At 39.3% G+C, this 18,792-nt stretch overlaps 1 protein-coding gene across 1 annotated transcript in view; it reads right to left on the reverse strand.

The window, feature by feature from the left end:
* gucy2ca (guanylate cyclase 2Ca) overlaps positions 1-18,416 on the reverse strand; it is a 60,366-nt gene extending 41,950 nt beyond the window's left edge. The window contains exons 1-3 of the mRNA XM_060904004.1: positions 18,215-18,416; positions 13,310-13,422; positions 12,958-13,025 (exon numbers count right to left, since the gene is read on the reverse strand). Coding sequence (XP_060759987.1) covers positions 12,958-13,025; positions 13,310-13,422; positions 18,215-18,416 — 383 coding nt within the window. The remainder of the gene's footprint in view (positions 1-12,957; positions 13,026-13,309; positions 13,423-18,214) is intronic.
* Positions 18,417-18,792: the final 376 nt, after the last annotated feature.

Below are 18,792 nucleotides of genomic sequence, written 5' to 3' on the forward strand. Positions count from 1 at the left end.
ACAAGCTCAACTGTGCTAAAGACATTTTTACTATCATTGTAGGCTGTTACTATGGTAACCATTCATTTTCAACAGGCAGGAATCTAGAGAAGACCAAATCATCCATGCTGAGCAGGACAGTGAGGAAGCAGTTTAGATTTAACAAAAAGGAACTGGAATCAAAATGTTACAAAATTGTGATCTAATGGAAGGTTTGTTAAAATTTATACAGGACCAGTTTAAGTTTGGGGCGAAAAAAAAAATCATGGACATAGTCAGCACGTATTTGTTTCACAAGCAATTTAATTTTTATTTTATTAGTAGGCACATTACTTCAACGTGTACGGTTATTTACTGGGTTTATTTATTTCTGAATTTTCGATGCACAGAGGCCATTTTAATTGTTTATAAACATACTAACTTTGATTTTTGGGTGGTGTAGTGGTTAGCACTGTCACTTCACAGAAAGAAGGTTCTGGGTTCAAGCCAGTTCTCCCCGTGTCTGTGTGGGTTTCCTCCGGGTGTTCCGGTTTCCCCCACAGTCCAAAGACATGAAGGTTAGGTTAACTGGTTACTCTAAATTGAGTACACAGAAAGGAACTGGCCAAATCAGCCAAACATGGTTCACCTCAAGCCTGGATCGGGTTCCACAATAAACTTTGATTTTTAAATAATTTAGTTGAGGTTTCCATCACTTTTACAAAGTGTTAAAAACCAAAGACCTCCTGGTTACACTTCATAGACCCCTGTAGGTTCCCAGACCTCACTCTGAGAACTGTGTATCTCAGACAGGAACCGTTAGGGCCTTCTAGGCCTTCAGAGAAGCCCAAACATATCTCCATTTCAAATGTTCTTTCATAATTTCATGATATTCTCTTCTAATTTGGCCTCATTTTCTATCAAATGTGCTTCAGAAATGAAAACATTGTCCTGAAAACATTAAAATCAAGTTATCCAATGAGATTGTTTTGTTTGTTGTGTCTAGGCTGAGAAGAGTTTCGAGCTGCTCGCTCATTGTTTAGGACTTCATTAGCGGGACAGAGGCCATGACAGTGTGTGTTTATGTAAGAAGTGACAGATTAATTAATTAACCAATCAGATTTTGATTTATAGTGGGCGGGACCAAAAATGTATCACCCTAGACCTTCTCAAAAGCCAATGTGAGCTTAACTGTGAGTCAGTTTAACAGTGAAGTCACCTTCCAGCCTGTGTAGCATTCATCAGTAGTGTTAGCGAATGCTAATAAAGCGCTCAAGCCAGTGCTATCGAAAGCTACAGGCTAACGGCCGAGAAACTAAGATTTCTGTCTCCAGACTCTTCTCCCACTCTGTATGCTCGCTATAGTATTTTTCACTCATACTTAAGTATTCATTTCCCTGTGTAATTTACTGAGTTAATTTTAAAATCAACATTGACAGCTACACACAACGGAGCGACCTGGCAGCCTGACACTAATCCCTTACAAAATCCTTTGTCCTGTTGCTTTTTTGGTGTCTGGCTAAGTTTTGGCTGAGCTCAAGTCACAGCTCTAATAATAATAATACATCTGTTTTGTATAGCGCTTTTCATGGTACTCAAAGACGCTTTACAGGAGGTTCAAACATACACACATACACACACACACAGACAACAGATAACAATAATAGACAAAGAAAGAAAAAATAAAAATATAATAAAAAATAAATAAATAAAAGTCCACCAAGTAGGGGTCAGGATGTAATTCCCGTGGTGTAGCAGCCACAGTCCCACCAAAAGGCGCACGAAAACAGGTCCCACATCTCCAGCACCGCCGCCAGCAACATCGCTCGAACACCACGCCATGAATCCACAATGCGAGCAGAGAAGGTCCGCCACGCAGAGCGCTGGTGTGTCCCAAACTGCCTGCACAGCCGCCGCGACACCACCGAGCAACATCGCTCGGAACATCACGCCAAGCATTAAAGCACAGAGCGCTGGACAACCACGATGTAAAATGAGCAACGAGCTCACTGCAGTCCACAGCTGGGCGCGCAGGCATCGCTCATGGTGAACCAAGGCCTGAAGAGAAACCAACGCCCAAAACTGGGTCCGGAGCTACACCCCAACCGGCGGACAAAACACTCAAACAAACTTCAAACCACACAAACACACAGAAAAAAAATAGAAAAAGAAATAAAATATAACAAAAAAGCTCCGGTGAGAAGCGGCAGCCAGAACGCGCACGATGTACTCTCAACCTGAAACCGGAAAACCGGAAAAACTAATAGTAACAGTTCGCTGCTGGTGTATCTAACCTGTAGCAAATATTCTAGTTGTGCACTGAACTGAGGAACAATGATCAATTTGGGTGGTGTAGTGGTTAGCACTGTTGCCTCACAGCAAGAAGGTCCGGGTTTGAGCCCCGGGGCCGGCGAGGGCCTTTCTGTGTGGAGTTTGCATGTTCTCCCTGTGTCCGCGTGGGTTTCCTCCGGGTGCTCCGGTTTCCCCCACAGTCCAAAGACATGCAGGTTAGGTTAACTGGTGACTCTAAATTGAGCGTAGGTGTGAATGTGAGTGTGAATGGTTGTCTGTGTCTATGTGTCAGCCCTGTGATGACCTGGCGACTTGTCCAGGGTGAACCCCGCCTTTCGCCCGTAGTCAGCTGGGATAGGCTCCAGCTTGCCTGCAATCCTGTAGGAGAGGATAAGCGGCTACAGATAATGGATGGATGGATGATCGATTTGGTAAAGCAAGTAACGCAGATGTGAGATTTTCGTACTTATTCACATATTTTAAATCACAACATAAACTCAGGTAATCCATCCTCCCGTTATCTGTCGTAAATCATTCAAAGTTATTCAGTGTCTTTCAGTTTGATAGTAAACCTCAATAAACTGATAAAATATAAAATATTTACTACTTTTTTTTCCAGCAAAGTTGCTGGGATTGAAATCAACAGGATGTGATGTTGCAATTAATGTCAATGAACATTGTTGTATCAGGCATGTTAAGTTGTTAGTTAGCCTTCATTCCAATTGATTTTTCGATATAAATCCACCAGCAGCATCTACAGATGTGATGCAGCTGCAGAACAAACTGCATGCAGCTTTCTGATCTATAGATGATGCACAGTGGAAACACTACAGTCTATAACAAATTTTTCATTTATTTAAAATACATAGAAACAAAGTTGGCAAACCTAGCAACAAAAAGCGTACTGAGTGCTGATCTACAGTTTACACACACACAGACGGCCGGATAGAGCAAACTGCATTTGCACAGCACAATGGTCCAGTAAGCCTTTTCATTTATTTAAACTACATAGAAACTGATATGGCACAAACAGAATCCGCAAACCTCGAGACAGTCAGAGATTTGGAGACACGCATCAGATAAGGCACTGTAGAGTTTGTAGAGGCACTGATCTTCATGTTTCACCATCAAGTAACAATACGAAAGCAAATATTTCCTCAGGCCATCAAAAAATATCTAAATACTGGTCACAGTACAGTCATATAACACTATTCATAATGTTATTTTCACCAAGGGAGGAAGCTAATATGAGGCATAGCAGGTGAAAATTCAAATTCAGTCCAAATCACTTGAACCTGCTCTCATTGAATGCAGAATTGAATGCAGAACAACAGACTTTTTACAGAATTAAAATATGTTTATCCCTTCTTGAGATATTACAAATCAAAGATTGAAGACACGGCTTAATTTTTATTAAACTGCCGTAATATTCCGTCAGAAGGTCACATGGTCCAAAATGGGCCTCATTAGCCAATGAGATCAAATGTTTTTTTCTTCCAGACTTTTGTATTTTTGTATTTTTTACATGGAAATTGGCAGCACATAGATGGTTGTATACAGAATACAAAGTTTTAAAAATTAGTAAAAACTAATTATGCAGATTAGTATATCTGGATCAAGCAAATAGTGCTACCACCCTTATCGAAGCAGCTCCCCCAAATTTAAATTTTTTGAATGTTACCCGACAAGGGAAAGGTGGAGGGATCGCAAATATTTTCAAAGTCTCTTTTCAATGTAAACAATCCTCACTTGGTGATTTTATGTCCTTTGAACACTTATGTGCACTTGTTAAATGCTCTCCTAACATATTATTATTAACTATTTACAGGCCTCCGAGACATTCAGCCAAAGTCTTTCTTGAAGAGTTTGGTGAATTGTTATCAGTCATTTGCTTAGAGTTTGATTGTCTTATTATATCTGGGGATTTTAACTTACATGTAGATAATACTGATAACATTTATGCCAAAGAACTATTTGCAATTATTGATAACTTTAACCTAGTACAACATGTACAGGGACCGACCAACTCTCGTGGTCATACTCTTGACCTCGTCATCACAAAGGGTCTTACTGTTTCTTATACTGTTGTTGACCTGGCCTTATCTGACCATTTCTGTGTTTTCTTTGAAGTTTCTATGTCTCCTCACATTCAGCTCAACGACTATAGGCAGGAGAGTCATAAACGACAACACATGTGCTCTTTTTAAGCAAGCTCTCTCTCAGAACTCAACCAAAATGTCAGACTCTGTAGATGATTTACTGGAATTTTTTAATTTAAATATGACCCAAATTATGGATGATATTGCTCCATTCAAAATCAAAAGAGTCAATGATAAGCAGAAAGCACCATGGAAGCAGTACCCAGCTGTTAAACTGCTAAAGAGAGAATGTAGAAAGACTGAAAGAAAATGGCGCAAATCTAAACTTCACATCCATTATCAAATCCATAAAGAGATGCTTTGTAATTATAATTATGAAATTCGTAAAGCAAGACAGTCTTTCTTCTCCAATATCATCAGCAGGAATATGAACAATGCCCGTGTGCTATTTTCAACAGTAGAGAAGCTAACTAATCCCCCACCACAATTAGCACCTGAACTTCTCTCAGCTAATAAATGCAATGAGTTTGCATCCTTCTTCAAAGGTAAAATTGATAAAATACGGCAGAATATTTCTCATAATATATCTCAGTTGCAAAAAATTGAAAAACTGCAATCACCAATGACACAGATAGATAACTTTAACACAATGTCAGAATTTTGTTTAATTGATTATGAGACTCTTGAAAAAACTGTACAAAATCTCAGTTCCTCAACATCTGAACTGGACATTCTGCCCACCAACTTTTTTAAGTCTGTTCTTCATCTTATAATTACAGATGTGCTTCAAATTATAAATACATCCTTGGAGACTGGTGTTGTTCCTGTGTCCCTAAAAAAAGCTGTTGTAAAGCCCCTTCTTAAAAAAAATAATCTGGATCCTTCAGTGTTAAATAATTACAGGCCAATATCAAATCTACCATTTATCAGGAAAATCCTGGAAAAAATTGTCTTCAATCAATTAACTGCCTTCTTGATATCAAACAGCCGTTTTGATAATTTTCAGTCAGGATTTCGTGCCAATCATAGCACTGAAACAGCGCTGATTAAAGTTATAAATGACATACGTCTTAATACTGATGCAGGCAAAACATCGGTCCTGGTGTTACTGGACCTCAGTGCAGCTTTTGATACTGTTGATCACAACATACTGCTATATCGACTTGAACACTGGGTTGGATTGACTGGTAAAGTTATCAATTGGTTAAAATCATACTTAAAAGATAGAAGCTTCTTTGTTACCCTGGGAAATTGTTCCTCAACGTCAATGCCCTTGACCTGTGGTGTCCCCCAGGGGTCGATTCTTGGACCATTACTTTTCAACCTTTATATGCTCCCACTTGGGCAAATTATCAATAAAAATTCAATTTTGTATCACTGCTATGCAGATGATACCCAAATTTATTTTGCTCTATCACCAAATGATTATGCCCCCCTTGAATGTCTCTACCAGTGTATCGATCAAATCAATAGCTGGATGTCACAAAATTTTCTTCAGCTGAACACAGATAAAACAGAAATAATTCTATTTGGAAAAAAAGATGAAAGACTCAGGATTACCACTATTCTTGACACAAAAGGGATTAAAACTAAAGAAATGGTTAAAAATCTTGGTGTTTTCATTGACAGCGAGCTAAACTTTGACAGTCACATGAAAGCAATCACTAAAACGGCATTTTATCACCTAAAAAACATTTCCAAACTAAGAGGACTTATGTCAAAACATGATCTGGAAAAACTAATACATGCCTTCATCTCTAGTAGGGTTGATTACTGCAATGGCCTTTTCACAGGCCTGCCAAAAAAGACCATTAAACGACTTCAGCTGGTTCAAAATGCAGCGGCGAGGGTTCTCACACGAACAAAAAGAACAGAGCACATTACTCCAATTCTAAGGTCCCTTCACTGGCTTCCAGTAAGCTACAGAATTGACTTTAAAGCATTGCTGCTGGTGTACAAATCTCTAAATGGTACAGGGCCCAATTACCTCTCTGATATGTTGCAGCGGCCTAACCCAATCAGATCTACCAGATCGCAACAGAAAAATTTACTATTAAAACCAGTTGTTAAAACAAAGTGTGGTGAAGCAGCTTTTAGCTACTATGCAGTGCAGCTATGGAACCAACTGCCAGAGGACATCAAAAATGCTCCTGCTGTTGGCAGCTTCAAATCTAGGTTAAAGACCAAGCTGTTTTCAGATGCTTTCTGCTAAATAATTAATATTTTACATTTTTTATAATCTTTTTCTCTGCATGTTTTAAATTTATTTTAACTTTATTCTATTTTATTCTGCTAGTTTTTTTTTCTCTTTCTCTTTCTCCTTTTTCTTTTTGGCATTTTAATATTTTATTTCTACTATTGTTTAATTCTTATTATTTTCTTTTAATTCTTTTAATTAATTATTTTAGAATAAAGATAAAATTATTTTATGTAATTTTATTTCTCTATTGTTTACTGTTTTTGTTTTTACTTCTGTAAAGCACATTGAACTGCCATTGTGTATGAAATGTGCTATATAAATAAACTTGCCTTGCCTTGCCTTGCCTAGTATGTAATTAGTATTAATTATGCTAATTATGCAAAAACGTTAATTCGGTACACTCAATAAAAAAGTAATAAGATTATTTCTAATCCCCTCTTTGTGCTCTGTAGGCCTTTGTATTTCTCAGTAGGGCCTACTAGTGTTTATATGAAAGAATATAAATGATTATTTCGATTAATATTCATAGCTTTCAAGGCCCTGTGATGACCTGGCGACTTGTCCAGGGTGTACCCCGCCTTTCGCCCATAGTCAGCTGGGATAGGCTCCAGCTTGCCTGCGACCCTGTAGAAGGATAAAGCGGCTAGAGATAATGAGATGAGATGAGATGAGCTTTCAAGGTGAACCTCGAAAAAACTGTCCGATCCACATCCAATAAACAATTCACATTAACTCAACTGAAATTGATGCTCGCGTTTCTGACTTCTGTTTTTTTTTAAATCTCATCCTGACCACTAAGATCTCAATATTTTTCATCAAAACAACTCCAGTTATATTCTAAAATAGTTATTTTTTTACAGGAATCAGTTTGATTTGAAAAAAAAAGTGGGTAAAGTTATGAAAACTCACTTCAAAGTCTCCTGTGAATCATAACATCAAAACTAGCAGACGGAAAAATTTTGCTGAATCCTTCATCAGAAACAGTGAGAGCGAGAGAACATCCCTATAAAAGTGATCTGATTGATATTGATGAGTAATCCAGTGGGAAACCGATCAGGAGAGAGAGAGAGAGAGAGAGCCTGACCGCTTTCCCGTAACTCAAAAAGAAAAGCACGGGCAGTTTCCCAACGTCCTGTGAACAGAGTTTTTACTCTGTTGTACCGACTTCAACCTGCCGTTATTCCCAAAGTACTGAACAGATCTTAACCAGATACATTTCTTTGGAAAGCAGAGATTATAAGCTTTTTAATGATAGAAAATATTCAAGAGTTAATCAATGACAGGTTTGGAAACTTAGATGAGCGTCTGCATGGACAGTTTTCACACCACAGCCAGTGAGCATCTGATACATCTATTTATATAGCTACAGATTGTGCATTTCGCGTATACAGCCAAATTTAACACATACCAACGTTTATGGGTTTTTCTTCACAATTCTGCTTCCTTGATCTGTTCCCTGTCTGATTGTTAGTACACCTGAGGTTTCTTTCTTTCTTTTTCAGGACAACATATTGTTGTATTGTCAATGCTCGATGGATTTTCCTTCTTTTCCCAGCATCAAAATGGTTTGTTTTTCTCCAATAGGAAGCTCTCTGGTCTTTATGTTGGTTTATCCTTTTTACAACAAATGCAGTCTTCACAGTCTCAAAACAAGAGCAGGCATTCAGAACTATTAACTGTTTAAACACTGAATCTAACAGTGTGCACCTGGGCAACAAGAAACACCTGTCAGTCACGTGTTCCCATGGGTTTTGATCACTTGAAAATGGCTAGGTTCAAACAAAAGGTACCGTGTTCACCACCAACTAAGGATCACACATTACCCAAATGAAGTTATTGCTGAATTCATAATGAGCACACCCAACTTCCATGAAATCACTTGCTTTCACAAAACAAGGAAGCAACGACAGCAAAACAAACAGAGTTCTCCCTGAACCCACTGGCGTAAAGTATACCCCCGCAGCCTCCGCCAGGCGGGGGGGCCAACCGCTAGGGGGGGCCCGTCGCCCGATGTGATTCAATGCACGAAAAAGTCCGATGAAACATGAAAATAATAAACACAACAATGAAGCGTACCAGAGAAAAAAGTGGTGCTCAAAAGCGGCAAATCAAAAAGAAAAAAGAAGAATTTACATCCACACTGCCCAAAATTTCATCCGTTTTTGGGAGAGTTAGGCCTTATCCTCCAGTTCATGATGCGCTAACAGGTAGGGCCCGGGGGACTAGTGCAGTTAAAGCGAGGCTAATGAGTGAAAAAGTACCTGATTTAAAATGGGATTTGAATAAAAGTTCATTTTTATTATCTTTCTTCTCAATAATTCAATGTTTCTTTTTCTTGAATATTGTTCTCCATGACCACCAGCCATCATCCAACACATTGAGCCAAGATAGGTTGGTTATGTAAAATAGTTTTTAAAAAAAAACTGCACACAAGGTAGCGTAATTTTCTTTAATTTCCGCCAGATTGTTTTATTATTGTGCTGCATTTCATTTTGACTCAGTAGGCCTTTTCAGGCCTGGTTCCACTGTAATTGAATAAGATACCTAGGCCAAAATTTACTTGAGTAAAATTAAAATTACTCATAAAACTTCTCATAACAGTAACGTGAGTAAATGTTAGTTGCTTGCACCCCTGTGTTTGGCAGATTTATTCTTTATGCAAACTTTTACTTAAACTTATGATGTATTTTATTTAACCATACTCTGGCTTTTAAAACAGTTTCATTTTTATTTTCCTAAACCTTACTGAACCTTATGTAATTATCATTATTAATGTTACTGTTATCGTTACTGCTTACTGAGCTGTATGAACTGTGAGCTTTGTCACGTCATACACCATTTTTATTGTTGGATTTATTTGTAATAAATGGATAGCCTACTCTGCTGGTGTACTGAATATGAATGAATTAACAAAACATCTAGGCCTATGGGTTAGGCAATCCTATACGTGTTTAAATGGGCCTGGGCTGTCAGGGGCTGAGCCCTGGCACTTTTTTCACACTTTTCAGCAATCAAAAGAGAGATATACAGACAGAGAGTGAGAGGGAGAGAGAGAGGAGGCCGTGACAGGGTGGCCTGGGGGGGGCCCACACTTTTAGTAGCTGCAGGGGGGCCCCAAGTACTTGCGTTACGCCAGTGCCCGAACCTATTCCCTGATTTGAAAAGCTGCATCCCAGATCTTTTCCATGTCTTCGCGGTTGGGTTAGTTGCATGAATGTAGAATGCACGGGCACTTGTGCTCCTGACGCTGCTCAATTCATCTGTCCTCCAGTGAGGAGGTTCAGTGTAGCTTCAAATGACTGTTGGCCATTTTTATTTCTCTACGTCCTGAATTTACATGCTTTAATTTTTCATTTGCTTATTGACAGGATCGGATCTGATTTAAATAGTAGATCTGAGGGCACAACTATGTTCAAAATAAAGCAAACATTTAAAGGTGCTGACTGCAAAGTCATCTGAAATAAAAAAATATATATATATTGTGCATGGCATTTTCTTCTGTCCCAGAAGAACAATATCACATGGATGAATGAGATGTGATCATTTTGATGTCCTGAGGGTCGCTTTTCTCCATTTTGGGACTGTTTTCCACCCTCTTGAAGTAAACAGTATGGCCCTATGGAAACAGGAAACAGCCAAACGCGAGGGAGGAGCTTTAACTAATTAGCATAACTATGGAACTGCATCACACCCAGATGGCAACGTCTCCAAGAAAACATCATGACTCTGCATCGACCTCGGAGTTTTGAGTCGTAGGGATTTGTGTAATTTGTGGTTGATGTTCGCAAATAGATCCGTGAAACATAAGACAAATAAATAGATCTTTTCTTTGTTCCTGCTTTTGTGTTCTCGTTTCGTTCTCTGGAAGATCAAAACATTAGGTGTGTAACTCCATACTCGCTACCATGGAGTCGAGCCCATGCATTCTAATGCTAAGATAGCTAAGTGCTAGCTAGAATGACTTATTTATCTGTCCAGAAAAATGACACTTCATCTAACCTTGCTCTATCTTGCAGTTGCACTCACTAGGCAGGCTTTCCTTTTCTTTTCCGCTGGAGGGAGAGACGAGTCCACCATGTTCGCCCACGCCGACTTGTTTTGATTAACAGTAGGTCAAACAGGCATGCCCCATGGTGGTCATGTGATATTGTTGCTCACTTGCTTCAACAATCTCCGGAATTGTAAAATGCGGGATGCTTTTTATCTCAGCAAAACATTTACACACAGGATACACAGCGTATGTCTCATCTCATCTCATTATCTCTAGCCGCTTTATCCTTCTACAGGGTCGCAGGCAAGCTGGAGCCTATCCCAGCTGACTACGGGCGAAAGGCGGGGTACACCCTGGACAAGTCGCCAGGTCATCACAGGGCTGACACATAGACACAGACAACCATTCACACTCACATTCACACCTATTAGTCAATTTAGAGTCACCAGTTAACCTAACCTGCATGTCTTTGGACTGTGGGGGAAACCGGAGCACCCGGAGGAAACCCACGCTGACACGGGGAGAACATGCAAACTCCGCACAGAAAGGCCCTCGCCGGCCCCGGGGCTCGAACCCAGGACCTTCTTGCTGTGAGGCGACAGCGCTAACCACTACACCACCGTGCCGCCCACAGCGTATGTGTAGCAGAAAAATATCTCGAAACTCTAATAGCAATAGAACTAGAACATTTTACCTAGAATTCAACTATGCACTCAGAACCTTTAATAGACTCCGATGACGTACAGACTGGTTCACTGGTCAGTCAGGAGGTTTTCAAGAAATGTCTGCGCCTCTCGTAAGCTTCTTGGAAATCTGCTGGTTAGACAGTCCAATTCTAAATAACAGCTACAATCATGGTGGAAGTTAAGTAATGGAGCCCTGGCTTTGATACAACAGCTTTTAAAAGTTGAAAACTACATTTACAACATGATCATAATTTGCTTGCCATTAAAGTGAATAACATTGATAATGTTTTCATGTGCTTGTCTCACTTGTGTCATTTGGTTAAACATTAAACACCATGATTTTACTATAAAACACCTACAAAAATAAAATCTCTCCCCATTAAAAAAGAACCTACTGTACATGTGTTTTGTGTACTTCTATGGGTTATTATCATATGGCCCACCAGTGTCTAGTAGACCGCATGCCTGAGCAAATATGATTATACGCACCCTCGTAAATCTATGACCTTTATTCAGCCTTTATAGCATGCTGTATAGTGCCTGGGATTGGAATTCTTGGAAAAAGAGGATGAATGCCATCCAACATGCTACTATAGTTGGTGTCTATGTAGAAATCAGCAAGCTGTACTCTGGAAATTAAAGCTAGACGGCCTTTCGATTTCATAAAATCGGTGAAATTTAGTTCCGTCTGAAATGTGGTGATTGTGATATATGTTAATTTCTGTAATTTCTCACAAAATATCAGGCCATTCTGTGGCTGGGAAGTTATTTAATTTGAGGGGATTAAAGCAAATAAAGTGCATGAAATCGCTCGCTTCGCGCAGTCAAGCAGACAGAGGAAGTCCATGTGCGCATGCGCAGGTTTACCTTCTGCTTCTTCTTCTTCTTCTTCTTCTTTTGGGTTTTATGGCAGCTGGCATCCACAGTGTTGCATTACTGCCATCTACAGGTTTCCTTTTGAGTGTGCACTGACAGTTCCATCATTCTGTCGCTAAACAAACAGCTGATCACACCGAGGTGTTCGCTGAGCGCCGATATTTATTAGTTTGGTCCTGCGTTTCCTTTCCTTCGTATATAACATAACATCTTTTCTTCTCACTTTCTTTCCGTTACTGTAGTCGGTCTTTCACGTTTCATTCGCACGCTCACGTCCTCCATTTTTCTCTCCTGTTTTCAAATTTGTATCCCACAATGCCTTGTGCAAATGGGGAAAGCCCACCACGTGATGCATGACATAGTATCTGGACTTGCATCATGGTGAAGCAGGAAAAAATAGTGGAGAATTTTGGGACATGTGGAGATAAATTCATTAATTGTTCTATTTTTAAAAAAAACTAATAAAATTGGAAGTCTGTGATTCGAATTCAGTAGCTTTCGGTCCACTAAACAAAAATAATTTGGGTGTCAGGGAAAATTCTTTTTATGACCTACACTTGAAAATCTGAAAGGCCATCTAGCTTTAAAAGATTGTGTCAGTCAACATTTGGTAAAACTTTTCTGTCTAATTCCTTTACATATTGAATTCAGATTGTCAGCATAAACGTGTAGTGAAACGTTTGGTTTTTAGAAGTTATTCTGCCACAAGACGTTCCTGCTGGAATACAAAACTAAAATAAAGTGACAACCAATGAGAACAGAGAGGGAAATATCCAGCAAAAGGGATCTGCTGGGGCAAAAATAATGTGTGATGCTTATCAAGTTTAGTTGTTTTGCATTAAAATAAATACTCACTCCACCAGCTGGAACGTGGCATACGTACAGGATGGTCCAAGCATCACACAGCCGATTTCATTTTGGGTCTACGAGAAACACACACACACACACAAATACACGAATGATCACTCAGAAAGAGAAACATGTCCCACTACAAATCACACAGGCTTTAAATCCATACAGAAAGCACAGGATGGGGAATCAATCACTAAAAACAAATCTCACTTTCACCCACACACACCCTGAAAATCAAAGAAAGGCCTTTAACTTAAAAAGACTTCCTCAAAGATACGAACGTGTAACTTTGATTTCTTTCTAGTTTTTCTTGGTCATAGTAGCCTTCAATAACGAGCACGTCGGCAGAACTCACGTGGAGTGTTTTGAGGATCTCCACTCCTTCACACGCGCTGCTCCCACACCCTTGGCGTCTGTAAAATGTGGTGTTAAACCCGTTGAAGCTGATGTTGATCATGAAGTTCAGGCCTGTTTTAAAAGATCAGACGTTACACAATTACATGCACAATAAATCTTTAATTGATTACTCTTTAATCAACTGTAATGTAGGAAGCCATGGTCTAATGGTGAGAGAAGCAGCTTTGGGTCCACCAAAAGGTCGCTGGTTCAATTCCCTGGACCAGCAGGACTGGCAGAAGAGGCCTTGAGCAAGGCACCTAACCCCCAGTGGCAAGAGTGGTGATGTACCTTGTGCCTGATTAGCCAAAGATGTGATTATCAGTTTGGGCGGTGCCCGGCTGAAACTAAAGAAACGAAACTATATCCACTGTAGCATTGGTGAGCCGAGCTACAGATACAGGCAGGTGACAATGAAAGATTAAAAAAAAAAAAAAGTGTGTTAGTAAAGTGACAAATGTAATGCGCCTTGCCATCAATTCTACAAGTCTCTAGGTTTGTAAATAAAAGTCTCTAGACTTGTCCAAAAATATCTTCCAAAAGATCTTCCATCAGTTGGTGCTGGAACGTGAAGTCTAAACCATCATTCCAAAATGTACTGAGATGTGGTGAGTGTGAAGCCCATCGCATGTGACTGACAATGCAAAAATATATATAATGCCACCCACAGGGTAACAGAGATACTGTTCTTTCCTTTAATTTGTCTGTAGCTGATTAATGTCCTGCAACAACACAGATTAGAGCACGCAAGCTAAGAGAGACAGATCATCTAAATAATCTGTACATAGGACAATATACACAGTTCAGGTGTCCCATGTTATTCATTACCACATTAGTTCAACCCCAAAACCCTCCGTCCCAGTGCAGACTCGCACTAAACCATGCCTCCACTCTCTCGGGTTTTATTGACTCTGGTGCAGTAAATCATTTGGACACTAAAGATGCACTTGGTTAATGTGACCTATAAAACACAAGGTTGTTTAAATGGAATAATAATGATAAAGTACAATAAACTACTTTGTTATTAGATTTGCTGAATAACTGTTATGATGTTTTACAACATTAACTAAAGGAAAACAATCCACTTCAGGTTGGCAACAGTAACTCATCTCATCTCATTATCTCAAGCCGCTTTATCCTTCTACAGGGTCGCAGGCAAGCTGGAGCCTATCCCAGCTGACTACAGGCGAAAGGCGGGGTACACCCTGGACAAGTCGCCAGGTCATCACAGGGCTGACACATAGACACAGACAACCATTCACACTCACACCTATGGTCAATTTAGAGTCACCAGTTAACCTAACCTGCATGTCTTTGAACTGTGGGGGAAACCGGAGCACCCGGAGGAAACCCACGCGGACACGGGGAGAACATGCAAACTCCACACAGAAAGGCCCTCGCCGACCCCGGGGCTCGGACCCAGGACCTTCTTGCTGTGAGGCGACAGCGCTAACCACTACACCACCGTGCCGCCCGCAACAGTAAATCTTCTATAGATTTTGTATACTTTGGAGTAGAGTTGCAGAATTCAAGACTGGCCTCAAGACCACTTTTTGAAGGTCTCAGTCTCGTCTTGGAATCAACTGCATTTTGACTTGGTCTTGTCTCAGTCTCAGATGTAGAGAACTCGGGATTTTATTTCAAGATTGGTCAAGACCACAATTGCGGGGGGGGGGGGGGGGGGGGGGTTCACTAAATTGTCTGATTTATTTGTGAACATAGTTACTGTGATTGGATGTAGAACTTGCTGTTTCAAATGCGATCAGTAATGTGACTCATTGCTAATTTTAACATTTTCTTCCTGTTAACAGCCGTCACCACTCCCCTGCCCCTTCACACACACAGGTCTGGTCCTGGTCTTGATTCGGTCTTGCCTTGCCTTGGTCTTGGTCTTGACTTGATCTCAACCCCTCGAAGTCTTGGTCTTGTCTTGGTCTTGGTGACTCTGGTCTCGGTCATGATTGGTCTTGGTTTCAGTGGACTTGGTTACAACACCAGTTTATAGTATATGTTAAAAGTAAAAAAATTTCAACCTAGATGATTTTTTTTGACCTGGGTTAAAAAAAATTAACCTAGTTCATAATTTCCAACATGGGTAAAAATTTGGATAATCTAAGATTCTTAAGTGGGATTTTCCATCACTTCTTTTATCTCTCTTTCTTCCATCCACTTCCTCTCTGTCTACACCAACCAAGTATTTACTCTTGTCTGGCTGTCTTTATCTACCCAATTAGTATTTATTTATTTTCACATACACTGTAAAAAAAAAAAATCTGTTGTTTTTACGGAAAAACACTGGCAGCTGTGGTTGCCAGAATAATCCTGTTAAAAATACAGTGAAATGTAAACAACATTACAGAATAACTTGTACATTTCACTGGGATTCCATGTACAATTAATGATAACTAAATGTAAATTTTACAGGTATTCAATGTACAATAATCAATACATAACTGTTAATTTTACGGATATTCGTTGTACAATAAACAATGATTCAAAATGGTTACAAGCAATGATCTACTAGGCAGATTTTTTTTTTTTTTTTGGGGGGGGGGCCTTTTTCACCTTTATTGGACAGGGTAGAGACAGGAAATGACCTTGGGTCGGAATCGAATCCGGGCCCCCGGATTCATGGTATGGCACCTTAGTCGACTGAGCCACAACAGTGGCTGTTTTTTTTTTTAACAGGGCAATGATGTAATTTTAACTATCACATTCTGTTTTAGTATTACAGTTTGTCTGTGTTTAAACTACAACAATTTGTAAATTCTACAAAAAAATATGATCAATACAACATATTCTTACTGTTAAATTAACAGTTGAATTTGGTTAGGAGTTTTACAGTATATTGATGTAAATTACACACTGCTTCATTGTTTTTGTATTTACAGTTTTTTATGTCATGAATTTACATAAATTCACTGTTAATTCTACAGACATTTTTTTACAGTGTACTTAATTGGGATTCAAACTCAGAACCCTTAACCACTAGACCACATTAATGAGTCCATTCATAGGCTGTCATCAGGTAGTTTAAAATACAAAGTTTTCCCAAATCCTAACGCTAAACCGAACCCTAGATAGAATAAGTCTCCCTAATACAAGTAGCAAATTAAAGAACTTTCATATTTCAGTAGGCCAACAAATCCTGGAACAATTTTTCTTTGATTTCCTTTGCTTCTATTGATCACGTGTAATGCATACAGTATTATGATCACATGTGTAATGTATATTATGATCACATGTGTATATATACAAGCCCCATTTCCAGAGAAGTTTGGATATTTTCCAAAATGTAATAAAAACAAAAATCTGTGATTTATTAATTCTTGTGAACTTTTATTTAACTAACAAAAGTACAAAGAAAAGATTTTCAATAGCTTCACTGACCAACTTAATTGTATTTTGTAAATATAAACAAAGTTAGAATTTGATGCCTGATACACACTCAAAAAAAAATACAAGTTGGGACAGAGTCATTATTACCATTGTATTACATCACCTTTCCTTCCTTTCCTTTTTGTAGCGCTTTTTAATCATACGGGATCTGAGAGTACGAATTGTCGCAGTTCTGTAATTGGAATTTTTGTCCATTTTTGCTTGATACAAGACTTCAGCTGCTCAACAGTCCGTGGTCGCTGTTGTCTGATTCTCCTCTTCATGATGCGCCATACACTCTCAAAAGGAGACAGATCTGGACTGGCAGCAGGCCAGTCAAGCACATGCACTCTGTGTCTATGAAGCCACTCTGTTGTAGTCCGTGCAGAATGAAGCCTGGCATTGTCCTCCTGGATTACACCTCAGCATCAATAGTACCTTCACACACATGTAACTCCCCCATGCTGTGGGCACTGATGCCCCCAATACCATCACAGATGCTGCTTTTGCACCTTTCTCTGATAACAAACTGGATCATCGTGTTCACCTTTGGCACTGAGAACTCAACATCCAGTTTTCCCAAAAACAAGCTGAAATGTGGAATCATCTGACCACAGCACATGTTTCCACTGTCTTTCAGTCCATCTGAGATGAGTTCAGGCCCAGAGAAATCGTCAGTGTTTCTACATAGAATTGATGAATAGCTTACTCCTTGTGTAATACAGTTTCAGGTTGCATTTCTGGATACAGTGCCGGATTGTGTTAAGTGATAACAGTTTTCCAAAATACTCCCGAGTCCACATGGCTATATTTCTCACATTAGTATGACAGTTTCTCAGGCAGTGGTGCCTGAGGGTTCGAAGGTCACGCATACTCAACAGTGGTTTCCTGAATCTTTTCACAATATTATGTCCTGTAGATTTTGAAAGACCTAAAATCTTGCATTGAGAAATGTTCTTTTTGAATTGATGAACAATTTTATAATGAATTTTGGCACAAAGCAGTGAGCCACGCCCCATCCTTTCTAGTAATGACTGAGCCTTTGGTGCTGCTCCTTTTTGACCCAATCATGTCACCAATTAACTTGCTGATTGTGGAATCTTCCAGAATGGTGTTGATTGAATATCTTACAAAATTTTTCAGTCTTATTTTGTGTCTGTCCCATTTTTTTTTGAGTGTGTATCAGGCATCAAATTCAAACTTCCTTTATTTTTACAAAATACAATTAAGTTGGTCAGTGAAACTATTGAAACTGGTTCTTTGTACTTTTGTCAGTTAAATAAAGATCAATGTGAATTAACAAATCACAGATGTTTGTTTTGATTGTTTTGGAGAAATATCCCAACTTATCTTGAAATAGGGTTTGTACAATATTGTGATCACATCTATAATAATCAGTGTATGTGATTTTTCTCAAAGGTAGCATTGCACTTACCTGTTGTGTCTGTGTAAAGGTTAGACTAATGAAAGTAAATAGTATAAGCACCTGTTTGGTTATTAATTATATTTTGCTCCTCGACGGCTTTTTTCACGGCGAAGCGGACATACTTTAAGCTCCACATTGACTCTTCGTCTTCCAGAAGCACGACGTTTAACGTGACCGATAAATTCCTGCATCTCTCCGCGTCGAACCCGGCCGTCACAGCCAGCAGCGCCGAGCAGCCCGCCAGCCACAAAACACCCAGCATCGCTTACCACACTGATTAATAAACCACGTCCAAATCCCGCTCCTGATGACTACGCTACAGCCAAAATAAACCGACTACCACAGTAAAGCTGCGACTTCTCATGACATCCCTCTGGGTTTATCTAAAAATTACCGTTAAACAGAAATAACGTCTCTGAGTTATTGTCGTTGTAGTTGTTTTTTTATATAGACTATAATCAAGGTTAAAAATTAGTCACTCCAACCATCAAAAAAAAAAAGCCTACATAGTTTACAGCTAAATAATCCTTCAGGTGACCGAAACTACAGGTTTATTTCTCTGTATGATTATCTCTCTATACTTTAAAGCTTAGAAAAGTCATTAAACCAGAAGTCTGAGGAGAAAGTGATTGACGCAC

This window comes from Neoarius graeffei, chromosome 22 (assembly GCF_027579695.1).
Source record: "Neoarius graeffei isolate fNeoGra1 chromosome 22, fNeoGra1.pri, whole genome shotgun sequence".
Classification (NCBI taxonomy): Eukaryota; Metazoa; Chordata; class Actinopteri; order Siluriformes; family Ariidae; genus Neoarius; species Neoarius graeffei.